This window comes from Pseudophryne corroboree, chromosome 9, assembly GCF_028390025.1.
Source record: "Pseudophryne corroboree isolate aPseCor3 chromosome 9, aPseCor3.hap2, whole genome shotgun sequence".
Classification (NCBI taxonomy): Eukaryota; Metazoa; Chordata; class Amphibia; order Anura; family Myobatrachidae; genus Pseudophryne; species Pseudophryne corroboree.
In genome coordinates, this window is record NC_086452.1 from 248,732,367 (window position 1) to 248,759,740 (window position 27,374).

At 46.9% G+C, this 27,374-nt stretch overlaps 1 protein-coding gene across 2 annotated transcripts in view; it reads right to left on the reverse strand.

Annotated features, from left to right (window-relative positions):
• The window catches only part of GLRX2 (glutaredoxin 2), a 199,918-nt gene that overhangs the window by 159,702 nt on the left and 12,842 nt on the right, over positions 1-27,374 (reverse strand). Inside the window, exon 2 of one of the 2 annotated variants that reach the window (XM_063940195.1) lies at positions 5,629-5,756. The exons of the other annotated variant lie outside the window; for it this stretch is intronic. Coding sequence (XP_063796265.1) covers positions 5,629-5,645 — 17 coding nt within the window. The 5' untranslated portion in view covers positions 5,646-5,756. The remainder of the gene's footprint in view (positions 1-5,628; positions 5,757-27,374) is intronic. 2 annotated transcript variants of the gene reach the window in all.

Sequence of the window (27,374 nt, forward strand, 5' to 3'; positions counted from 1 at the left end):
TTGGTGGTGCTCCAGTCTTCTGTACGCGGTGCCTGTACGCCGAAAGTGGCCCGCAATTCTTCTGGCCACCGACAGAATCTCTTGCACGCCCCTGTCGTTTTTTAAATAATTCTGCACCACCAAATTCAAGGTATGTGCAAAACATGGGACGTGCTGGAATTTGCCCAGATGTAATGCACGCACAATATTGCTGGCAATGTCCGATGCCACAAATCCCCAGGAGAGTCCAATTGGGGTAAGCCATTCTGCGATGATCTTCCTCAGTTGCCGTAAGAGGTTTTCAGCTGTGTGCGTATTCTGGAAAGCGGTGATACAAAGCGTAGCCTGCCTAGGAACGAGTTGGCGTTTGCGAGATGCTGCTACTGGTGCCGCCGCTGCTGTTCTTGCAGCGGGAGGCAATACATCTACCCAGTGGGCTGTCACAGTCATGTAGTCCTGAGTCTGCCCTGCTCCACTTGTCCACATGTCCGTGGTTAAGTGGACATTGGGTACAACTGCATTTTTTAGGACACTGGTGACTCTTTTTCTGAGGTCTGTGTACATTCTCGGTATCGCCTGCCTAGACAAATGGAACCTAGATGGTATTTGGTACCGGGGACACAGTACCTCAATCAAGTCTATAGTTGCCTCTGAAGTAACGATGGATACCGGAACCACGTTTCTCACCGCCCAGGCTGCCAAGGCCTCAGTTATCCACTTTGCAGCAGGATGACTGCTGTGATATTTCATCTTCCTCGCAAAGGACTGTTGGACAGTCAATTGCTTACTGGAAGTAGTACAAGTGGTCTTCCGACTTCCCCTCAGGGATGACGATCGACTCCCAGCAGCAACAACAGCAGCGCCAGCAGCAGTAGGCGTTACACTCAAGGATGCATCAGAGGAATCCCAGGCAGGAGAGGACTCGTCAGACTTGTATGTGACATGGCCTGCAGGACTATTGGCTTTCCTGTCTAAGGAGGAAATTGACACTGAGGGAGTTGGTGGTGTGGTTTGCAGGAGCTTGGTTACAGATTTAGTGGTCAGTGGACTGCTTCCGCTGTCACCCAAAGTTTTTGAACTTGTCACTGACTTCTGATGAATGCGCTGCAGGTGACGTATAAGGGAGGATGTTCCGAGGTGGTTAACGTCCTTACCCCTACTTATTACAGCTAGACAAAGGCAACACACGGCTTGACACCTGTTGTCCGCATTTGTTATGAAATAATTCCACACCAAAGAGCTGATTTTTTTTGTATTTTGACCAGGCATGTCAATGGCCATATTCCTCCCACGGACAACAGGTGTCTCCCCGGGTGCCTGACTTAAACAAACCACCTCACCATCAGAATCCTCCTTGTCAATTTCCTCCCCAGCGCCAGCAACACCCATATCCTCATCCTGGTGTACTTCAACACTGACATCTTCAATTTGACTATCAGGAACTGGACTGCGGGTGCTCCTTCCAGCACTTGCAGGGGGCGTGCAAATGGTGGAAGGCGCAAGCTCTTCCCATCCAGTGTTGGGAAGGTCAGGCATCGCAACCGACACAATTGGACTCTCCTTGGGGATTTGTGATTTCGAAGAACGCACAGTTCTTTGCTCTGCTTTTGCCAGCTTAAGTCTTTTCATTTTTCTAGCGAGAGGCTGAGTGCTTCCATCCTCATGTGAAGCTGAACCACTAGCCATGAACATAGGCCAGGGCCTCAGCCGTTCCTTGCCACTCCGTGTCGTAAATGGCATATTGGCAAGTTTACGCTTCTCCTCAGACGCTTTTAATTTTGATTTTTGGGTCATTTTACTGATCTTTTGTGTTTTGGATTTTACATGCTCTGTACTATGACATTGGGCATCGGCCTTGGCAGACGACGTTGATGGCATTTCATCGTCTCGACCATGACTAGTGGCAGCAGCTTCAGCACGAGGTGGAAGTGGATCTTGATCTTTCCCTATTTTTTTAACCTCCACATTTTTGTTCTCCATATTTTGCGCACAACTAAAAGCCACCACAGGTATACAATGTAGATGGATGGATAGTATAGTATTATTACTTATGGACGACGAGTGACGACACAGAGGTAGGTACAGCCGTGGCCTACCGTACTGCTATATATATAATATATACAGAATAATAATAACGGACCTGGTGGACACTGTCAGCAGACTGCTAAACTAGTATGAAGAAAAAAAAGCCACCACAGGTATACAATGTAGATGGATGGATAGTATACTATTATTCCTTATGGACGACGAGTGACGACACAGAGGTAGGTACAGCCGTGGCCTACCGTACTGCTATATATATAATATATACAGAATAATAATAACGGACCTGGTGGACACTGTCAGCAGACTGCTAAACTAGTATGAAGAAAAAAAAGCCACCACAGGTATACAATGTAGATGGATGGATAGTATACTATTATTACTTATGGACGACGAGTGACGACACAGAGGTAGGTACAGCTGTGGCCTACCGTACTGCTATATATATAATATATACAGAATAATAATAACGGACCTGGTGGACACTGTCAGCAGACTGCTAAACTAGTATGAAGAAAAAAAAGCCACCACAGGTATACAATGTAGATGGATGGATAGTATAGTATTATTACTTATGGACGACGAGTGACGACACACAGGTAGGTACAGCCGTGGCCTACCGTACTGCTACATATATAATATATACAGAATAATAATAACGGACCTGGTGGACACTGTCAGCAGACTGCTAAACTAGTATGAAGAAAAAAAAGCCACCACAGGTATACAATGTAGATGGATGGATAGTATACTATTATTCCTTATGGACGACGAGTGACGACACAGAGGTAGGTACAGCCGTGGCCTACCATACTGCTATATATATAATATATACAGAATAATAATAACGGACCTGGTGGACACTGTCAGCAGACTGCTAAACTAGTATGAAGAAAAAAAAGCCACCACAGGTATACAATGTAGATGGATGGATAGTATACTATTATTACTTATGGACGACGAGTGACGACACAGAGGTAGGTACAGCCGTGGCCTACCGTACTGCTATATATATATAATATATACAGAATAATAATAACGGACCTGGTGGACACTGTCAGCAGACTGCTAAACTAGTATTAAGAAAAAAAAGCCACCACAGGTATACAATGTAGATGGATGGATAGTATAGTATTATTACTTATGGACGACGAGTGACGACACAGAGGTAGGTACAGCCGTGGCCTACCGTACTGCTATATATATAATATACTGTATAATAAATGGACCTGGTGGACACTGTCAGCAGACTGTTAAACTACTAGTAAAGAAAAAAAGCCACCACAGGAGTGTTTTTCAGGCAGACAAATGTATACTGGACTGGTGGTCACTGTCAGCAAAACTGTGCACTGTACTCCTGCTATAACTGCTCCCCAGTCCCCACAATTAGGCAGTGTGAGCAGTGCACTCAGCACAGATATATCATGCAGCACACTGAGCACAGATATGGTATGGAGCGTTTTTTTCAGGCAGAGAACGGATTAAACTGGTGGTCACACTCACTATCAGCAAAACCCTGCACTGTACTCCTAACAGCTGCTCCCCGTCCCCAATCCTCCCCACAATTATAACAATGTCACTCTTAGTCTTTTCTATTATGACTTTAACGGAGAGGACGCCAGCCACGTCCTCTCCCTATCAATCTCAATGCACGTGTGAAAATGGCGGCGACGCGCGGATGCTTATATAGAATCCGAATCTCGCGAGAATCCGACAGCGGAATGATGACGTTCGGGCGCGCTCGGTTTACCCGAGCCACACGGGAGAATCCGAGCACGGCTCGGACCCGTGTAAAAAGGCTGAAGTTCGGGGGGTTCGGTTTCCGAGAAACCGAACCCGCTCATCACTACTTATTACATGTAACATTAGTTACGGTAAGTCGGACCAGAATTTTTAATTAAATATCAATCTACGTTTTTCAGCAAAGAAAATAAAATACACTTATAAGAGCACCTTAAATTACTCTGGTCTTGTAATAGTATATTTTCTACGCGTTGGTTATGCTATGCCGGCGTCCGGGATCCCGGCAGTAAGCATAACTATGCAAGGATCTCGGCCGCCCGAATGCCGGCAGCAGCGTGAGCGCTAGCAAGCACGTTGTGGGCTCGGTGGCTCGCTGCAAGGTTCTATTCCAACTCTATGGGTGTCGTGGACGCCCACGAGTGGGAATAGCCAGTTAGCAAGGATTCACGCTGTCGGCATTGTCAGTGGTCGGGATCCTAGCATCAGTATCCTGACCACCAGCAATATAACTGTATCCATTTTATACATCTTCAATCTATTTGGAAGTTATGCAGTATTGTTCACATAACAAACAGTAGATATATAACGTTAGTTACTTTGAAATGGCCCGTAATTGCAGAGCAGAATTTAGGATTTCAAAATCAGGTGGAGATCTCTGAATTGGCTGGAACTGGCTTGGTTATAAACTGGGCTGGAACCAGACTTGCTCTGAACAAGCCTGGAAACGGACTTGCTAGTAGCAAATGACTGAGATGCGGTACTCTTAGCAGCAAATACAGCAGATTCACTCAAAGGTACACAGCATGCACTATGTACAACATTGTACTGGTTGCCTATGGCTGTTCCAGGAAGTCCCATTATAGCAGTCACTGGTGGCGGGAATCACTGCACATGGATCATCAGGACCGCACTGACTGTGGTGAGGAGGAACTGCAGATACCGCAAAGGGCCGCAGAACTCTCTGTATTGCTGGGACAAGGCACGGACCAGCAGACACCGAGAAACTCGGTCGGTAACTCTAGTATGTTTGTGACACACAAAAGCAGGCCAGCTGTCTTTTTTTTTTGTCAAAGCATCTTAGGCGCAACACAATTATGACTAGTATGCACCAGAAGACTGCATGGATTCATTTGCTAATTTTCTGTATCCGAAGCACAACGGAGCTTAGCATGAAATAAATCCACAGCATCGGGAATGTAGTTTGGATCCCGGTGGTCAGAATATCGATGCAGGGATCCAGACCGCCAAAATGCCGGCAGCACCACCATAGCTATTCCCACTCCTGGGTGTCCACAACACCTATGGAGTGGGAACAGAACCTGCGGCGAGTGCAGCGAGCCACCAGCGTGGCAAACTCAGCGAGCCTGCAAGGGGCTTAGTTACACTAGCACCCCTGCCAGCATTCTAGTGGTCGGGATCCCGGCGTCGATATTCTGACCACCCAGACCTGACCACTGGGATCCTGTATCCAACCCCAGCATCGTACACTTCATATAGAGATCCAGAGACTCACTGGCCCACAGATATACAAGTGTCGCATATCAAACTAATCAGCACAGTCTCCTGGTGCACCCTGGTTGCATTGCATTGCGACCAAGATGCATTTTCGACAAAAAAGCCACCTGAAGCTAGCAGAGTCTCATGGGACCTGGAACGCTGAGAGGGTCTGTTTGGCACGACTGCAGCAATGATGTATGAGGACACATCTGATCTGTACTGTAAGTTTTCAAATGTGTTGATGTAAGATTCACTGATATGAAACAAAAAGCATTTGAGCGCAGCAAAAGTAAAATGCAAGATAAAAAGCAAATACAGTATGTTCTGTTATTTGGTAGAGGGATTTTTATTTTCACATCAGTTTACCTGCAGTCCACTGGCATTAGCAATGTTTCTTAAATGTCGAATTTTAATGCATTAACGATATCTCATTGCATTTATGTGCTCCCACTGATTTATGCAAATGTACTGATGCACATCCTATTCATTTTACACTGGAATGAAACAAGAAACATAAATAGAGAAAAAGCACTTCAGCACAATGAAATTTACATGTACAGTTCTCAACAGTGGCAGCACGGGGGTCTGTGACTCCCAGTGCACCAGATAGCCGAACATCCCGACCCTCGAAAAGGGGGCATCTAGCGGAAAGCCCCACGTTTACATCACTCAGGAGAGGTGCCCAGCATTCCCAAAGATGCTGGGCTTGCCCCGCTGACTCTCCCTGCACTGCTGGTTGCTGCTCGTGACAGAAGCCGGGCGCTACACGATAATGTCACAGTGCAGCACCCACTGTGCAGCACCCACTGCAGAGGCGCCAGCATTTTGGCGTCACCCCCTGAAGGGTGACACCTGGGTACGGTCCGCATGCCCCTTGTGATGCCTCTGTTTTTCAGCCATCTGACTAGGAGGAAGTTCAGCAGCGCCTGGGGCATGAGGTGTTACCGTCTGCCTTCAGAGTTTCAGCTACAAGGAGAAATTAGGTATTTTTATCCACCCTAGATGGAATGTGTTGTGGGCATGCTGTTTTGGAGGCTTTATTCTAACAGGATGGAGGTCAAAGTCCAGCACCAGAGGCTGCACTCCATGAAGTACATATATATGCATTGCACTAGTAGGATTCTGCACCAAAATGGTATTGTATCTAGCTCTAAGTAGCCTATTTAGCAAGCATTTTGGACCCTTTAATCATGTGGAAACAAATCCTATTTATCACATATTGGCAATATTAGGGATTACTGCTGTTCACAAACAATGTATGGGATGATGCAATTGTGCATTTTACCAAGTTCCTAAAACCAAAAGTTTTTATAATAGGTTTCTGATAAAGGGGGTAATTCAGAGTTGATCGCAGCAGCAGTTGGGCAAAACCATGTGCACTGCAGGTATGGCAGATATAACATTTGCAGAGAGAGTTAAATTTGGGTGGGTTATTTTGTTTCTGTGCAGGGTAACTACTGGCTGCTTTATTTTTACACTGCAATTTAGATTTCAGTTTGAACACATCCCACCTAAATCTAACTCTCTCTGCACATGTTACATTTCAGCCCCCACCCCCGGCAGTGCACATGGTTTTGCCCAACTGCTAACAAATTTGTTGCTGCGATCAACTCTGAATTAGGCCCAAAGTATTCTTCACCAAAAAAAAGTGTAATAACGTGCGGCTGTCCCAGCATGGGTAAGTTGATAAGTAGGTCAAATAAATAATTACGCAATAAGGAACTATACTTATTGGAGCCCCCACTGCTACTGATGATAGATTAAAATAGGATTTTAATACCTACCGGTAAATCCTTTTCTCTTAGTCCCTAGAGGATGCTGGGGACTCCGTAAGGACCATGGGGTATAGACGGGATCCGCAGGAGACATGGGCACACTATAAGACTTTGAATGGGTGTGAACTGGCTCCTCCCTCTATGCCCCTCCTCCAGACTCCAGTTAGAGAACTGTGCCCAGGGAGACGGACATTTCGAGGAAAGAATTTATTGTTTAAACACGGTGAGTGTCATACCAGCTCACACCTCGAACATGCCGCAGAACATGGCATTCAATAGAACACCAGCCAACGGCATAAAAAAAATACACAGCCACATGCTAAGTAAATGTAACACAACCTGTGTGTCAACACAACCAATAATAAGATACCGCATGCCATGGCATGAACAACGTCAGCAACAGCCTGACAGAAAAGAAACACCAGAAGACTAACCATAGCCAATAACTGCAGACACAGTACGCACTGGGACGGGCGCCCAGCATCCTCTACAGACTAAGAGAAAAGGTTTTACCGGTAGGTACTAAAATCCTATTTTCTCAGACGTCCTAGAGGATGCTGGGGACTTGTAAGGACCATGGGGTTAACACCAAAGCTCCAGACCGGGCGGGAGAGTGCGGAAGACTCTGTAGCACCGATTGAGCAAACATGAGGTCCTCATCAGCCAGGGTATCAAACTTGTAGAACTTAGCAAAAGTGTTTGAACCCGACCAAGTAGACGCTCGGCAAAGTTGAACCGCCGAGACTCCTCGGGCATCCGCCCAAGAAGAGCCCATCTTCCTAGTAGAATGGGTCTCCACCGACTTCGGTAACGGCAATCCAGCCGTAGAAAGAGCATGCAGAATCGTATCACAGATCTAGCGCGCAACAGACTGCATAGAAACAGGCGCCCCAATTTTGCTGGGAGCATACAGGACAAACAGAGCCTCTGTTTCCCCAATCCGAGCCGATCTGGCGACATAAATATTCAAAGCCCTGACTACATCGAGAGACTTTGAATCAGCCAACGCTTAAGTAACCACAGGCAACAAAATAGGCTGGTTTCTGGGAATCACAGAAACCACTTTTGTCAGAACTATTTTCCAATTTCTCAATTCCGCTCTATCCACATGGAAGATCTAACAGGGGCTCTTGTGAGATAAAGCCGCAACTTCCGTTACCCGCCTTGCGGATGCCAAGGCCAATAACATGACCACTTTCCAAAAGAGAACTTTTAACACAACCTTTCATAAAGGTTTCAACCAGTGTGATATAAGAAAACCGCAACACCACGTTAAGGACCCACGGTGCCAGTGGGGGCACAAACGGAGGTTGGATGTGCAGCACTCCCTTCACAAAAGTCTGAACTTCCGGAAAGGTGGCCAATTGTTTTTGAAAGACAATTAATAAGGCCGAACACTGCACTGAAATGGAGCCTAACTTTAGGCCAGCATCCACACCTGCTTGCAAAGAAAGGAGAAAAACGGCTGAAATTCTTCCGTAGGAGCCTTCTAGGATTCACACCAAGACACCTACTTCCTCCAAATATGGAGGTAAAGCTTCACCGTTACTCCTTTCCTAGCTTGAAGCAAAGTGGGAATGACTTCACCGGAAATACCCTTTCGGGCTAGGATATGGCGTACAAACGCCCTGCCGTCAAACGCAGCCGCGGTAAGTCCTGATACACGCCCGGTCCCTGCTGCAACAGGTCCTCTCGTAGAAGAAAAAAGACTATGGATCTTCTATGAGGAAGTCTTAAAGATCTGGATACCAAGCACCTCCTTGACTAGACCGGAACAATGAGGATCGCCTGAACCTTTGTTCCTCTTATGTGTATCACCTTTGGAAAGAGTGAAAGTGGAGGGGACACATAGACCGACTGAAAACACCCAAGGTGTCACGAGGGCGTCCACTGCTATAGCTTGAGTGTCCCTTGACCTGGAACAATATCCCCGAGGTCTCTCGTTGAGGCGAGACGCCATCATGTCCAATTGAGGCACTCCTCAAAGACTTGTCACTTCTGTGAATACTTCTCGATGACGACTGCATTTCTTCCGGATGGATATCGCGTCTGCAGAGGAAATCTATTTCTCCGTCGTCTACATCCGGAATGAAGACTGCTAATATAGCGTTTACCTGCCTTTCCACCCAGCGGAAAACTTTTGTGGCTTCTGCAATTGCGGCTTTGCTCCTTGTTCCGCCCTAGCGGCTTAGTTACGCCTGCTGTTAAGTCGTCCGACAGAATTAATACGGGCAGATCACGAAGATGATGTTCGTTGAAAATAGCTCTTAATTCAAGAATGCTTATTGCAGACAAGCTTCCCAGTCTTTCTTCTGGCTTCTGTTTGGGGGTTGACAGCACGGCTCCGGGAACAAGCAGCTAGGCGCACCAAGTGATCGAACCCTCTGGAGCTAATGGTGTCCAGTAGCCCAAGAAGCAGAGCCCTTAACTCAGAAGAAGTAGGTCTGACTTCTCTCCCCTCAGTCCCACGAAGCAGAGAGCCTGTAGCCAGCAGGTCTTTCAGAAAATAAAAAACCTAACAAAGTCTTTTCAGAGAAACTCATTAGAGCTCCCCTAGTGTGTGTTCCGTTTCTCCTGGGCACAGAATCTAACTGGAGTCTGGAGGAGGGGCATAGAGGGAGGAGCCAGTTCACACCCATTCAAAGTCTTATAGTGTGCCCATGTCTCATGCGGATCCCGTCTATACCCCATGGTCCTTACGGAGTCCCCAGCATCCTCTAGGACGTCTGAGAAAAAGAAAAAAAAAGATGATGCATTGGGAGAGAAGGTGAAGGTCGTAAATGTGAGCAGCTGCAGAGGGCAGTGTGGGTGGATAAAAAGACATAATGGTGGCATTCAATTGTTTTTATCACCAGCACGGGGGAGCTGCAAGCTGAAATGCTTAACCCCACAGCTCAGCGCACCTAAACAGAGCAACAATTGAATTGCTCTGTTGTGCTCCATCTAGAGGCAGCCGCTGGGAGAAAAAGAGAACTTCCCTCTATGAGCAGATTGAGAGGCATCTACAATGAAAATGACTGCTGATAAAAAATGATGTCATCGTGTTGGCATGTAAAGACAGTTGGTCGGAACACGGACCCCTCCCATCAGTGTCAGCGATGTCACATCCAGAGAGTTTTGACACAATACACATCTAGTTTCCAAACACTTGTTAATTCATGGGAAATTACATATTGTAATTAGTTATTTCTTTGGAAAATACTAATTACACTACTAATTACATATATCATGATGAGAATCAACTAATACCACTGTCACAACATCAATCACAACTAAAAATGTATAACCGTAAAGAAGAAAAAAATGGACGCAGGGATTCACAGGCCACATGCAGAAAAAAATCCAGGACATCCCAAAAAACACTATAGTAAAGAATAAAAGAAGAATGATAAGGAAAATCTACATAAATAATATATAAAATAAAGTACTGATAAAAAAAAATCAAAAAAATCATTAATGTGCAAACCTACTGCCAAGTAGTAAAATAATGTAACTTGAAAAAACACAGCATTATCAAGAAGGGAAGCAATCAATTTTCCTGCTGTCAGGATACCGACGCTGGAATCCCGACAGCCAGAATCCCGACAGCTGGAATACCTGCTCACAGGGGCTATTCCCACTTGTGGGTGTTCACGACTGCCATAGAGTGAGAATAGATCCTGTGGCGAGCGCAGCGAGACACCATGCCCATGGCATGGTAAACGCAGCAAGCACGCAAGTGGACTTGTAGTGCTCGCCCCGCTTCTGGCATTTTGGCAGGCGAGATGCCACTGTCGAGATACTGACAGCTGGCATTCCACCCGCCGGGAATACATATGTATTCCATTAAGAAGGTAAAGGCCATCTGCACATGTGCATAGTACTGCAACCCTACAAGGTTGGAAGGCTTTGCTGAAGCTGGAAAGGCTTTTGCAGAGTCCCCAATTCCAGCAATGGGGACTGTACTGATAAAGCCATCTGTAGATGGCATTAGCAATAGAATCATAAACAATGGTAAGCTAAACTTACAGCTGCTTGCTAAATACTAAATAGCTGTCATAACCCCCTTAGCAAGTTCTTAAATGATGCCCATATATGTTCACAATTTCTGTGCTAAAGTACTAGTGCCCTATCAGTTTCTGAAGAGCGGCTGTGGATGTCGAGACCTACAGGCAAGTTAGACAGAAAATAAATAGGTATCATTAACCACTTGTTTGGCATTGTCACATCAGATGTGACCACGCCAATCAGGGCTTTCCCAACAGTCGCATCTGAAGTCAGTTTACCTTCTCCCTCCCAGCTACAGGCACTGCAGGGGATGGCTGCAATATGATATCCTGGCCAACCCCTGCTCTCTCCCAGCCAGCAGCGAGTCATCGCCCTGCTGCTGGCTGCACAATTATGTTATATATAGTTAAAAAGATTTGCCCAGATTAAAGTGGAGACGGATAAAGAGTGATAAGTACCAGCCAATCAGCTTCCTAATTGCCATGTTACAGTATGTGTTTGAAAAAAAAATAAGATTTTAAACCTACCGGCAAATCTTTTTCTCCTAGTCCGTAGAGGATGCTGGAGACTCCGTAAGGACCATGGGGTATAGACGGGCTCCGCAGGAGACATGGGCACGCTAAGACTTTAGAATGGGTGTGCACTGGCTCCTCCCTCTATGCTCCTCCTCCAGTTAAAGAACTGTGCCCAGAGGAGACGGACAGTACGAGGAAAGGATTTTTGTTAATCTAAGGGCGAGATACATACCAGCCCGCACCATACATACCGTACAACCTGGTATACACTAAACCAGTTAACAGCATGAACAAAACAGCATCAGTCAGAGACTGATCACAACTGTAACATAACCCTTATGTAAGCAACAACTATATACAAGCCTTGCAGAAATAGTCCGCACTGGGACGGGCGCACAGCATCCTCTACGGACTAGGAGAAAAAGATTTACCGGTAGGTTTAAAATCTTATTTTCTCTTACGTCCTAGAGGATGCTGGGGACTCTGTAAGGACCATGGGGATTATACCAAAGCTCCAGACCGGGCGGGAGAGTGTGGATGACTCTGCAGCACCGATTGAGCAAACATGAGGTCCTCATTAGCCAGGGTATCAAACTTGTAGAATTTTGCAAAAGTGTTTGAACCCGACCAAGTAGCTGCCCGGCAAAGCTGTAATGCCGAGACGCCTCGGGCAGCCGCCCAAGAAGAGCCCACCTTCCTAGTGGAATGGGCCTTTACCGAATTAGGTAACGGCAATCCAGCCGAAGAATGAGCCTGCTGAATCATGTTACAGATCCAGCGAGCAATAGTCTGCTTAGAAGCAGGAGCGCCAACCTTGTTGGCCGCATATAGGACAAACAGGGCCTCTGTTTTCCTAACTCGAGCCATCCTGGCTACATAAATTTTTAAGGCCCTGACTACATCAAGGGACTTGGAATCCTCCAAGTCACCCGTAGCCACAGGCACCACAAAAGGTTGGTTCATCTGAAACGACGAAACCACCTTAGGTAGAAATTGAGGACAAGTTCTCAACTCCGCTCGATCCACATGGAAAATCAGATAGGGGCTCTTGTGAGACAAGGCCGCCAATTCGGACATCCACTTCGCAGATGCCAAGGCCAACAACATGACCACTTTCCAAGTGAGAAATTTTAATTCATCCGTTTGAAGAGGTTCAAACCAGTGTGACTTAAGGAACTGTAACCCACTGGGGGCACAAAAGGAGGTTGGATGTTCAGCACTGCCTTTACAAAAGTCTGGACTTCTGGGAGAGAAGCCAATTCCTTCTGAAAGAATATAGATAAGGCCGAAATGTGCACCTTAATGGAGCCTAACTTTAGGCCCATATCCACTCCTGTCTGAAGAAAGTGGAGAAAACGACCCAGCTGAAAATCTTCCGTCGGAGCATTCTTGGCTTCACACCAAGACACATATTTCCTCCAGATACGGTGATAATGCCTCGCCGTTACCTCCTTCCTAGCTTTGATCAGAGTAGGGATGACTTCCCCCGGAATACCATTCCTAGCTAGGATTTGGTGTTCAACCGCCATGCCGTCAAACGTTACCGCGGTAAGTCTTGGAACACACAGGGCCCCTGTTGCAACTGGTCCTCCCTGAGAGGAAGAGGCCACGGATATTCTGCGATCATTTCCTGAAGATCTGAATACCAGGCCCTTCGAGGCCAATCTGGAACAATGAGTATTGTCTGCACTCTTGTTCGTCTTATGATTCTCAATATTTTTGAGATGAGCCGAAGAGGAGGGAACACATATACCGACTGAAAAACCCATGGTGTCACCAGGGCGTCCACCGCTACTGCCTGAGGATCCCTCGACCTGGAACAATACATCCGAAGTTTCTTGTTGAGGCGTGACGCCATCATGTCTATTTGGGGAAGTCCCCAACGACTTGTTATCTCTGCGAAAACTTCTTGATGAAGACCCCACTCTCCTGGATGGAGATTGTGTCTGCTGAGAAAGTCTGCTTCCCAGTTGTCCACTCCCGGAATGAAGACTGCTGACAGAGCGCTTACGTGATTTTCCGCCCAGCGAAGAATCCTGGTGGCTTCCGCCATTGCCACTCTGCTCCTTGTCCCTCCCTGGCGGTTTACATGCGCCACGGCTGTGACACTGTCTGTCTGAATTAGAACGGGTAGGTCGCGAAGAAGATTCTCCGCTTGTCGTAGGCCGTTGTAAATGGCCCTTAATTCTAGCACGTTGATGTGTAGACAAACCTCCTGGCTTGACCACAGTCCCTGAAAATTTCTTCCTTGTGTGACTGCTCCCCATCCTCGGAGGCTCGCGTCCGTGGTCACTAGAACCCAGTCTTGAATGCCGAACCTGCGACCCTCTAGGAGGTGAGCACTCTAAAGCCACCACACGAGAGACACCCTGGCCCTGGGGGACAGGCTTATTTTCTGATGTATTTGTAGATGGGACCCCGACCACTTGTCCAGAAGGTCCCACTGAAACGTTCTCGCATGGAACCTGCCGAAGGCGATGGCTTCGTAGGCCGCCACCATTTTTCCCAATACTCGAGTGCATTGATGAACTGACACTCTTTTTTGTTTTAGCAGGTCCCTGACCATGTTCTGGAGTTCCTGGGCTTTTTCCGTTGGGAGAAAAACCCTCTTCATTTCCGTGTCCAGAATCATACCCAAAAATGATAGCCGAGTTGTCGGAAACAACTGCGACTTTGGTAGATTTAGGATCCAGCCGTGTTGCTGCAGCACTCTCAGGGAGAGCGACACGCTTTTCAGTAATTGATCTCTCGATCTCGCTTTTATCAGGAGATCGTCCAAGTATGGGATAATTGTGACTCCTTGCCTGCGCAGGAGCACCATCATTTCCGCCATTACCTTGGTGAAAATCCTTGGGGCCGTGGAAAGCCCAAACGGCAACGTCTGAAACGGGTAATGACAATCCTGTACAGCTAATCGCAGGTACGCCTGATGAGGGGAATAAATGGGGACATGAAGGTATGCATCCTTTATGTCTAGTGATACCATAAAATCCCCCCCTTCCAGGCTGGAGATCACTGCACGGAGAGAGTCCATGTTGAATTTGAACCTTTTTAAATACAGGTTCAGGGATTTTAGATTCAGAATGGGTCTGACCGAGCCATCCGGCTTCGGGACCACAAACAGGGTTGAATAGTACCCTTTTCCCTGTTGCATTAGGGGAACTTTGATAATCACTTGCTGTTGACACAGCTTTTGAATGGCAGCTGAAACTATTTCCCTCTCTGGGGGAGAAGCTGGCAAAGCCGATTTGAAAAATCGTCGAGGAGGCACTTCTTCGAACTCCAGCTTGTAGCCTTGGGATACAATTTTGATCGCCCAAGGATCCAATTTCGACTGAACCCAGACCTGGCTGAAGAGTCGAAGACGTGCCCCCACCGATGCGGACTCCCTCAGCGGAGCCCCAGCGTCATTCGGTGGATTTTGTAGAGGCCAGGGAGGACTTTTGTTCCAGGGAACTAGCCGTAGCAGGCGTTCTTTTCCCTCTACCTTTACCTCTGGCGATGAAGGAAGAGCCCCGACCCTTTCTGAACTTATGCGACCGAAAGGACTGCATCTGATATTGAGGTGTTTTCTTTTGCTGTGGGGGAACATAAGGCAAAAAAGAAGACTTACCCGCGGCAGCCGTGGAAACCAGGTCCGCGAGGCCCTCCCCAAATAAAACCTCACCTTTGTAAGGTAAAGTTTCCATATGTCTTTTTGAATCGGCATCACCCGTCCATTGGCGGGTCCACAGGGACCGTCTAGCAGAAATTGCCATGGCATTGGCTCTTGAACCCAGCAGCCCAATGTCCCTCACAGCCTCTCTCATATATAACGCTGCGTCTTTAATGTGACCCAAGGTCAATAAAATGCTATCCTTATCTAGGGTGTCAATGTCAGATGACAAGTTATCTGCCCATGCAGCAATTGCTCTACCCACCCATGCCGACGCTACTGCCGGTCTGAGCAAGGCACCCGTATGCGTATAAATTGATTTTAAGGTAGTTTCCTGTCTGCGATCAGCAGGATCCTTGAGGGCTGCCGTGTCTAGAGATAGTAGCGCCACCTTTTTGGACAAGCGCGTTAAAGCCTTGTCCACCATGGGTGAGGATTCCCATCGTAACCTGTCCTGTGAGGGGAAAGGATACGCCATAATAATTCTCTTGGGAATCTGCAGTTTCTTGTCTGGAGTTTCCCAAGCTTTTTCAAATAAGGCGTTCAGCTCATGAGATGGGGGAAACGTTACCTCAGGTTTCTTTTCCTTAAACATGCAGACCCTCGTGTCAGGGACAGAGGGGTCCTCTGTGATATGCAAAACATCTTTTATTGCAATAATCATATAATGAATGCTCTTGGCCACCTTTGGGTGTAACCTCGCATCATCATAGTCGACACTGGAGTCAGAATCCGTGTCGGTATCAGTGTCTGCTATCTGGGAAAGGGGACGTTTATGAGACCCCGAAGGGCCTTGTGACACAGTCAAAGCCATGGATTGACTCCCAGCTTTTTCCCTGGACTCCGCTTTGTCCAATCTTTTATGTAATAAAGTCACCTTTGCATTTAAAACATTCCACATATCCACCCAATCAGGTGTCGGCGGTGCCGACGGAGACACCACAATCTGTTCTGCCTCCTCCTTAGACGAGCCTTCCACTTCAGACATGCCGACACACACGTAGTGACACCCCCACACACACTGGGATATACAAAATATGGGGACAGCCCCCTAATAAGGCCCCTTGGAGAGACAGAGAGAGAGTATGCCAGCACACACCCAGCGCCACTGGACACTGGAACAAAGTCCCAGTCTGTACAGCGCTTTTATAGATATATAATACACTTACTGCGCCAATTAAATGTGCCACCCCCCCTCGTTTTTGCCCTCTGTACTTGTGTTCAGCAGGGGAGAGTCCGGGGAGCAGCTTCTCTGCAGCGTGCTGTGGAGAAAATGGCGCTGGTTAGTGCTGGAGGATCAAGCTCCGCCCCCTCGACTGCGGGCTTCGGTCCCGCTCAAATTCTTTATACTGGCGGTTTTGTAATATACTGCCTCCGCAGTATCTATTATGCTGGCCAGTGTCCCTTGAGGTTATTATTGCTGCCCAGGGCGCCCCCCCTGCGCCCTGCACCCTTACAGTGCCTTATGTGTGTGTGAGTGTGGGAGCAATGGCGCGCAGCGTGACCGCTGCGCGGTACCTCAGTGAAGATCTTCTGCCGCCTGTGAAGTCTTCTTTCTTCTTATACTCACCCGGCTTCTATCTTCCGGCTCTGTGATGAGGACGGCGGCGCGGCTCTGAGACGAACAGCGAGGACGACACCTGTGTTCCGACCCTCTGGAGCTAATGGTGTCCAGTAGCCTAAGAAGCAGAGCCTATCATTTTAGTAGGTCTGCCTCTCTCCCCTCAGTCCCACGATGCAGGGAGCCTGTTGCCAGCAGTGCTCCCTGAAAATAAAAAACCTAACAAAAGTCTTTTCAGAGAAACTCAGTAGAGCTCCCCTGCAGTGCATCCAGTCTCCTCTGGGCACAGGATCTAACTGAGGTCTGGAGGAGGGGCATAGAGGGAGGAGCCAGTGCACACCCATTCTAAAGTCTTTAGAGTGCCCATGTCTCCTGCAGAGCCCGTCTATACCCCATGGTCCTTACGGAGTCCCCAGCATCCTCTAGGACGTAAGAGAAATAGGAATTTAATACCTACCGGTAATTCCTGTTCTCATAGTCTGTACTACGAGATACTGGGGAATAGTAGATAACCACGGGGTATAGATCGGGTCCACTGGAGCCTGGCAGTTTAAAAAATTAATAGTGTGAGCTGGCTCCTCCCCTCCATGCCCCTCCTAGTAGACTCAGTCTAGGAAACTCTGCCCGAAGAGACGGACATACTTTGAGAGGATATAAACACATAAAGCGGTGAGGTAACAAACCAACACACAATAACAACAAAGATAGCAGCGCTAACCATAACAGAGGAAAGCAACGCTAACTATAGATGAAGGATAGCAATGCTAACCAACTTGGAACAGGGAAAGCAACAGCAAACCAAACCAAGAACACTTACATCCAGGTAAGCAGGAAAACAAAGCACTGAGGCAGGTGCCCAGTATCCCCTACGGACTACGAGAAAAGGAATTACCGGTAGGTATTAAATTCATAATTTCTCTAACATCCTAGTGGATACTGGGGAATAGAAGATTACCATGGGGACGTCCCAAAGCTCCCAGAACGGGTGGGAGAGTGCTGAGACCCCTGCAAAACCGCCTGACCAAACTGAAGGTCATCCTTGGCCATGGTGTCGAACCCATATACTTGACAAATGTGTTCGAACCAGACCAAGTAGCTGCCCAGCACAACTGTAAGGCCGAGACACCCAGGAAGAACCCACCGACCTTGTGGAGTGGACCTGAATAGAACTCGGCAGCGGCACAGCCCCCCAACCCCATAGGCTGGCATCCTTTGTTAACAGAGTCCAAGACTGGGTATTCAAATTCTGACCCTCCACAAGATGGGAGACTTGTAGCCACCATAGCAAGGATATCCTTGCTTTTGGCGACAGGGTTATATGCTGCTGCATGTGCAGGTGAGATCCCGACCATTTGTCCAACAGATCCAGTTGAAATGGCTGTGCATGGAACCTGCCGTACTGTATTGCCTCGTAGGAGGCCACCATCTTGCCCAGCAAGCAAATGCAAAGATGAATTGAGATCCCGCGTGGTTTCAGTACCGAGCAGACCATAGACTGAATAGTCAAAGCCTTGTCCTTTGGAAGGTAAACCTTCTGAGACACTGTATCCAGGATCATTCCCAGGAACTGAATTCTCTGAGACGATTCCAGGCGAGATTTCTGGAAATTGATAAGCAGACGAGTAGTCAAGTCGATGCTGTGCAGCAGTTGTTCCCAGGACACCGCCTTTATCAGGAGATCGTCCAGGTACAGGATTTTGTTGATGCCCATCATGCGCAATTATAGCATCATCCCTGCCATGACTTTCGTGAATACCCTTGGGGCTGTGGAGAGACCAAAGAGTAAGGCATGAAACTGGAAATGATGGTCCAGTACAGTGAACCGGAGGAACGCTTGTTGAGGGGACATATTGGGATATGCAGGAATGCATCCTTGATATCCACGGACACTAGAAACTCCCCCTCCTCCAGATTTGCTATCACTGCTCATAGTGATTCCAACACGAAATTGAACACTCGAAGATAAGGGTTCAGGGATTTGAGGTTCAAGATCGGCCATACAGAGCCGTCCGGCTTCGGGACTACAAAGAGTAAAACCCCTTTGTGTGCAGCAGAGGAGGTACTGGAACAGTAACTCCTGTAGAAAGCAGTTTTTGCACTGCCTCCTGCAAGGAAACCCATGCTACAGATGAAGCTGGTAAGCCTGACCTGAAGAATCTGAGAGGAGGGAGTTCCTGGAATTCCAGCCAGTATCCTTGGGATGAGGTGCCTCAACCAAGGATGCCAGCAGGACTCTGCCCATATGTTGGCGAAGTGTTGAAGGCGAGCACCTACCTGAAAGTCACCTTGCTGCAGGGGCCAACCGTCACACAGAGAGTTTCGTAGAAGAGGATCCTGAGGCCTGGTCTGAAGATCCAGCAGCAGCTGGTTTGAGGGACTTACCACGAGTTCCTGTAGCAACATTGGAGGCAACTCTGGCTTTGCCTCTGAATCTGGCCACCTGAAAGGACTGCAGAGAGGGCCCTGGATAGGGACGTCTAGTAGGTGGCGTAGCAGATGGCAGATACTGTATGTAGATTCACCTGCAGTCGCCTGAGATATCCACTTGTTCAGTTCTTCCCCAAACAAGGCATCACCTGTAAAAGGAAGGTTCTCAACCCCCCATTTTTATAATCGGCATCTGCTGACCACTATCGCAGCCAAAGGGCTCTACGAGCCGAAACTGCCATAGCAGTGGTACGGCCGTTAATGATACTAAGTTTCTTAACAGCCTCACTCATAAAGTTTGCAGCATCTTGGATATGTTGTAGTAATGTAACTATCTCATCCTGAGATAGTGTAAGCAACCCTTTCAGAATATCATAAAACAATTTTACCATGGCTCTAGAAATCCAGCTGCATACTATGGTAGGGTGTTGGGCTACACCTGCTGCAGTATAAATTGATGTAAGAGCGGTTTCAATTTTGTGATCAGCTGGGTCTTTGAGAGAAATGGCCCCAGGTACAGGTAGTACAATTTTATGTGACAGCTTGGACACAGAGGTATCCACTGTCGGCGGGTCTTTCCCAGATTTTCCTATCCTCTGCAGGGAAAGGAAATTAATTTACTACCTGTTTAGGGGTAATAAATATTTTGTCAGGATTTATCCACACTGCTTTAGCCAGGGAATCTAATTCCTTAGAAACCGGGAAGGTTGCAGAGGACTTTGGTTTCATATTAAAAAAAAAAAAAAATCTTCTGCTGGTTCTGTTTCCTTATGTGAGATATTGAGTACCTCTCTGATAGCATAATTGAGGGCCTCAACTCCTGGGGACAGGAAATTTTCCTCATCCACCACTGCATCGCCCTCATCTAACTCTGGTAGTTCAGAATCAGTCAGACTGCCACATCTGTGGGAGAGTGTGTTTATGAGAGACCAACAGGGGGGGCTGAGGATCCTGCCTGTGGTCGGCAGCAGCTAACATGAAAGTGTCCAGACTGTTTTAGGGTTTGCCTGTCTTGCTTAGCTGTAGCTTACTCTGAATTATACTTGTAATCATAGTGTTAAATGATTCCATCCACTCAGGTTCCTGCATATCACTAGCCTGTGAAGGTAGTGGGCATTGGGTACACATTAGAGACCCCTGTGAGGAAGGTGTAAACCTTCGCTTGCATAAAGTACACACAGACTTATTTGCAGACATGCTTTTAGCAGAAACACAGAGTTAAGCATGAAACACAGGTGGTCATTTCGAGTTGTTCGCTAGCTGTTTTCGTTCGCAGCGCAGCGATTAGGCAAAAAAGCGGCACTTTTGCGCATGCGTATGCGGTGCAATGCGCATGCACGACGTACTTTCACAACAGCCGATGGTTTTTTACACAAGGTCTAGCGAAGCTTTTCAGTGGCACTGCTGGCCGCAGAGTGATTGACAAGATGGGGGCGTTTCTGGGTGTCAACTGACCGTTTTCAGGGAGTGATCGAAAAAACGCAGGCGTGGCTGGGAGAACGCAGGGCGTGTTTGCGACGTCAAAACAGGAACTGAATGGTCTGAAGTGATCGCAAGCTAGGAGTAGGTCTGAAGCTACTCTGGAACTGCTCAAAAATATTTTGCAGCCGCTCTGCGATCCTTTCGTTTGCACTTCTGCTAAGCTAAGATACACTCCCAGAGAGCGGCGGCTTAGCGTTTGCACGGCTGCTAAAAGCAGCTAGCGAGCGAACAACTCGGAATGAGGGCCACAGTGCAGTATTGAGACAGCACTTATTCCAGACAACCCTGAATGGAGAGACATAGGGGGTAATTCAGAGTTGATCGCAGCAGCAAACTTGTTAGCATTTGGGCAAAACCATGGGGGTCATTCCGAGTTGATCGTAGCTGTGTTAAATTTAGCACAGCTACGATCTTCTTCCCTGACATGTGGGGGGGGGGACGCCCAGCACAGGGCTAGCCCGCCCCGCATGTCAGTCCGGCCCCCCTCGCAGAAGTGCAAAGGCATCGCACAGCGGCGATGCTATTCTTCATTTAAAATTAGAATGAAACTTACATTAAATTTTTCTCTTGTGTTCATATAAAGGTATCTTTTATCTGTGCAGAACGACTTTCACTCCAAAAAAGGCTTGCATCCCAATAGAGGTTAAAAAAAGGATTTATTTAAAATACACAGTCAATTTAAAAAATACCAGTTTGGTATATCACTTGCTTGTGGGGAAACACACAGTTCTCGGATAGTGCAGGTGGTGCAAATGCCCTGTGCTGCAGTCACTGGATGTGATGTTACACCTGCTTCTTCTGATGTTTGTGGATGTTACCGGTTTCCTCCTGCATCAAGTGGTCTCTCCAGCAGCTTCAACCAGTTTCAAGGAACACCCTTGAAAGAGACAGCATTATGCTAAAGCAGCTATCAGCCATTTTGTATAATAGCAGCCAATCTTGATGTATTTCAAGCTATTTTTTATAGGTTTATAAGTACTGTTGACATTTATCTGATATATGCATGAGACCCTTAGCCCTACCAACCTGTATAAGAAATATGCACTCCAACATATTGATAATGGTCAAGGATCAATTCAGATGCATATATGGGTTATTAATCCTACCTACCCCTTTAAAAGTTTATTTAGTGAATTTTTGTACTGCATAAACGAAACTTATTAGATCATAGGTTCTCAAACTCGGTCCTCAGGACCCCACACAGTGCATGTTTTGCAGCTAACCCAGCAAGTGCACAGGTGTATTAATTACTCACTGACACAGTTTAAAAGGTCCGCAGGTGGAGCTAATTATCTCACTTGTGATTCTGTGAGGAGACCTGCAAAACATGTACCGTGTGGGGTCCTGAGGACTGATTTTGAGAACCTGTGTATTAGATGATAAGAAGTCAGTAGCTTGTTAAAAATAATGACCTGATAGGGAAGAGACTCCCTATTAGCTTGTTAGGCTAAGGAATTCACACCTGCAGATTTATAATTGCTAGTATTTTTTGGCAAGATTCCCAGATATTGGCAAGACGCCCAGAAAAATTACCTTAAAGTATTTTAAGGGAATTTGAACAGTTTTAAATATAAAATAATCTTTATAACTGTTGTAAGCTTTGTATTTAATAACTAAAAGTATGTATAATGCTATATAAAATAGGATTCAACCTAATAAGTAATTATGTGATTCTATGTCTCATAATTTGGTATTAGTTAGAATGTTCATTGATATAATCATTGAACACAGCCAGCTAGTATATGTAATTTCTTAAGTGAATTACATAGCTATTTCTGTGAGAAACTATTTTGTTAAGAACAATATGAATTCTCCATGTGCAGTCACAAGAACATTTAGTTAACTGCCAGGCTAAGATAAAACTTAAATTGCGTGATGAGAACATTAAAGCAGTATGTTTTGGAATGTCCACGTGACAATAGAAAGAAGGCTTTCAAGATTAATGTCCAGATGGCGATAAGGGAAAGGCCTTCTCATTAAATTAATGAGCAAATAGTGATAAGAATATACATACAGGAATGCTATAATTGGTTTCATTAAATCATTGTTTATCTTTGCACACGGTGTACTTTGATTGGCTAACACACTGCCATATCTTTGCACACGGTGTACTTTGACTGGCTAACACACTGCCATACCTTTATTCCTTTGTTCATTTGTGTATAAATAAAGGCTCCTAAAGCAACGAGTCAGATCAGAAATGACTTGCTGAGCTTCTACATATCTCATATGTGTTAGCTCATTATTTCTGGTCTCCAGCTGGCTGCTAAGTACAGAACCATTGACTGATGTTCAAGGGTATTAAACAGACGACCGAAGGACGTTGCTATACGGAGTCTATCTCCAACACCCTCCTCTTTGTCAAGAAGTGCTGCTGTGTTCTCTGCTCTGACTATTTATTCATTGCCTCAAACATCACATGGTCATTCCTGACCAATGACAGCATGGCAATGTTGCTAGTTATTAATTTTTTAAGTAAAACATCCATATAAATATGTAATTATAATGCGATTACATATGGTAGTGTTCACTCTAGGATTTTTTTAGGGCAGGGTGCTGAGCATTGAAGAGGGCACATTTTAATTTTGAAGGGCACATTTTTGATGTGACGCTTTGCGCACAAAGCATAGCGCATATGTTTATAGTTTTTGTACATACATTTTGCCCTTAGTAAATCATATACCCATGCATACATATAAGACACCTAACATCTGTACTGAGAAACACACTGTATATGTCCAGTCTTCTTGAAAGATCGGCTGTAGCATATACATAAGTAGATAATTATAAATGTTTTTTCTAGTGCTGAAGTAGTTATAATCTGTATGGGTTATAAAACAGAAAAGTTAAACAATGGGTTAAAATATATAGGGAAAAAAATAAGATTTTAAACCTACTGGTAAATCTTTTTCTCCTAGTCCGTAGAGGATGCTGGGGACTCTGTAAGGACCATGGGGTATAGACGGGCTCCGCAGGAGACATGGGCACTATAAAGAACTATGGGTGTGCACTGACTCCTCCCTCTATGCCCCTCCTCCAGACCTCAGTTAGAGAAACTGTGCCCAGAGGAGACGGACAGTACGAGGAAAGGATTTTGTTAATCTAAAGGCAAGATTCATACCAGCCCACACCATCCACACCGTATAACCTGGAATATACGAACCAGTCAACAGTATGAAATAAACAGCATCAGTCAAAGACCGATCAAAACTGTAACAGAACCCTTATGCAAGCAATAACTATATAGTAGTCTTGCAGCATGTTGTCCGCACTGGGACGGGCGCCCAGCATCCTCTACGGACTAGGAGAAAAAGATTTACCGGTAGGTTTAAAATCTTATTTTCTCTTACGTCTTAGAGGATGCTGGGGACTCCGTAAGGACCATGGGGATTATACCAAAGCTCCAAAACGGGCGGGAGAGTGTGGATGACTCTGCAGCACCGATTGAGCAAACATGAGGTCCTCCTCAGCCAAGGTATCAAACTTGTAGAATTTTGCAAAAGTGTTTGACCCCGACCAAGTCGCCGCTCGGCAAAGCTGCAATGCCGAGACGCCTCGGGCAGCCACCCAAGAAGAGCCCACCTTCCTCGTGGAATGGGCTTTTACCGAATTTGGTAACGGCAATCCAGCCGTAGAATGAGCCTGCTGAATCGTGTTACAGATCCAGCGAGCAATAGTCTGCATACAGGACAAACAGTGCCTCTGTTTTCCTAACCCGAGCCGTTCTGGCTACATAAATTTTCAATGCCCTGACCACATCAAGGGGCTCGGAATCCTCCAAGTCCCGCGTAGCCACAGGCACCACAATAGGTTGGTTCATATGAAAAGAGGAAACCACCTTAAGCAAAAATTGAGGACGAGTCCGCAACTCAGCTCTATCCACATGGAAAATCAGATAGGGGCTTTTGTGAGACAAAGCCGCCAACTCAGACACGCGCCTTGCCAATGCCAAGGCCAACAACATGACCACCTTCCAAGTGAGATACTTTAAATCCACGGATTGAAGAGGCTCAAACCAGGGAGACTTAAGGAATTGTAACACCACGTTAAGGTCCCATGGAGCCACTGGAGGCACAAAAGGAGGCTTTATATGCAGCACTCCCTTCACAAAAGTCTGGACTTCTGGTAGAGAAGCCAATTCCTTCTGAAAGAAAATGGATAGGGCCGAAATTTGAACCTTAATGGAGCCTAATTTTAGGCCCATATTAACTCCAGTCTGTAGGAAGTGGAGAAAACAGCCCAGATGGAAATCTTCCGGAGGAGCATTCTTGGTTTCACACCAAGAGACATATTTCCTCCAGATACGGTGATAATGTTTTGCGGTCACCTCCTTCCTAGCCTTTATCAGAGTAGGGATGACCTCGTCCGGAATGCCCTTCCCTGCTAGGATCTGGCGTTCAACTGCCATGCCGTCAAACGCAGCTGCGGTAAGTATTGGAACAGACAGGGCCCCTGTTGCAACAGGTCCTCTCTGAGTGGAAGCGGCCACGGATCTTCTGTGAGCATTTCCTGTAAATCCGGATACCAGGCCCTTCGAGGCCAATCTGGAACAATGAGAATTGTCTGTACTCCTTTTCTTCTTATGATTCTCAATACTTTTGAGATGAGAGGAAGAGGAGGGAACACATAGACCGATTGAAACACCCACGGTGTCACCAGGGCGTCCACTGCTACTGCCTGAGGGTCCCTTGACCTGGCACAATACCTCGGAAGTTTTTTGTTGAGGCGCGATGCCATCATGTCTATTTGAGGAAGTCCCCAAAGACTTGCTATTTCTGCAAAGACTTCTTGCTGAAGACCCCACTCTCCTGGATGGATATCATGTCTGCTGAGGAAGTCTGCTTCCCAGTTGTCCACTCCCTGAATGAATACCACTGACAGAGCGCTTACGTGATTTTCCGCCCAGCGCAGAATCCTGGTGGCTTCCGCCATTGCCACTCTGCTCCTTGTCCCGCCTTGGCGGTTTACATAAGCCACGGCTGTGATGTTGTCTGATTGAATCAGAACCGGTAGGTCACGAAGAAGATTCTCCGCTTGACGGAGGCCGTTGTATATGGCCCTCAATTCCAGTACGTTGATGTATAGACAAGCCTCCTGGCTTGAACACAGTCCCTGGAAGTTTTTTCCCAGTGTAACTGGGGCTCGCGTCCGTGGTCACCAGAACCCAGTCTTGAATGCCGAACCTGCGACCCTCTAGAAGGTGAGTACTCTGCAGCCACCACAAGAGAGATACCCTGGCCCTGGGGGACAGGCTGATTTTCTGATGAATATGTAGATGGGACCCGTACCACTTGTCCAGAAGGTCCTACTGAAAAGTCCTTGCATGGAACCTGCCGAAGGGAATGGCCTCATAAGACGCCACCATCTTTCCCAGAACTCAAGTGCATTGATGGACCGACACCCTTTTCGGCTTCAACAGGCCCCTGACCAAGCTCTGGAGTTCCTGGGCCTTTTCCAATGGGAGAAAAACTCTTTTTTGTTCCGTGTCCAGATTCATGCCTAAGAAAGGCAATCGGGTCATTGGAACCAACTGTGACTTTGGTAGATTGAGAATCCAGCCGTGCTGCTGCAACACCCTCAGGGAGAGTGACACGTTGTTCAGCAACTGTTCTTTCGATCTCGTTTTTATCAGGAGATCGTCCAAGTACGGGATAATTGTGACTCCCTGCTTGCGCAGGAGCACCATCATTTCCGCCATTACCTTGGTGAAAATCCTCGGGGCCGTGGAAAGTCCAAACGGCAACGTCTGAAATTGGTAATGGCAATCCTGTACAGCAAACCTCAGGAACGCCTGATGAGGAGGATATATGGGGACATGAAGGTATGCATCCTTTATGTCCAGAGACACCATATAATCCCCTCCTTCCAGGCTGGCGATGACCGCTCTGAGCGATTCCATCTTGAATTTGAACCTGTTCAAGTATAGGTTTAAGGATTTTAAATTCAGAATGGGTCTGACCGAACCATCCGGTTTCGGGACCACAAACAGGGTTGAGTAGTACCCCGTCCCCTGTTGAAGCAGGGGAACTTTGACCACCACTTGTTGAAGACACAGTTTTTGAATTGCACTTAAAACTACCTCCCTCTCTGGGGAAGAACTGGTAGTGCCGATTTGAAAAACCGTCGAGGAGGCACATCTTCGAATTCCAGCTAGTAACCCTGGGAAACAATTTCTATTGCCCAGGGATCCACCTGTGATTGAACCCAGACGTGGCTGAAAAGTCGAAGACATGCCCCCACTGGGACGGACTCCCTCAGCGGAGCCCCAGCGTCATGCGGTGGATTTAGAAGCCGGGGAGGACTTCTGCTCCTGGGAACTAGCTGTAGCTGGCAGCTTTTTCCCTCTGCCCTTACCTCTGGCGAGAAAGGAAGATCCCCGTTCTCATTTGGATTTATGCGACTGAAAGGACTTCATCTGATAATGTGGCGTTTTCTTTGGCTGTGAGGAAACATAAGGTAAAAAAGCGGATTTACCTGTGGTAGCTGTGGAAACCAGGTCTGTGAGACCTTCCCCAAATAAGTCCTCACCCTTGTAAGGCAAAACCTCCATATGCCTCTTAGAGTCGGCATCACCCGTCCATTGGCGGGTCCACAGGGCTCGCCTAGCAGAAATCGCCATGGCGTTGGCTCTGGAACCCAGTAGGCCAACGTCTCTCTGAGCATCTCTCATATATAGGACAGCATCCTTTATATGACATTAGGTCAGTAAA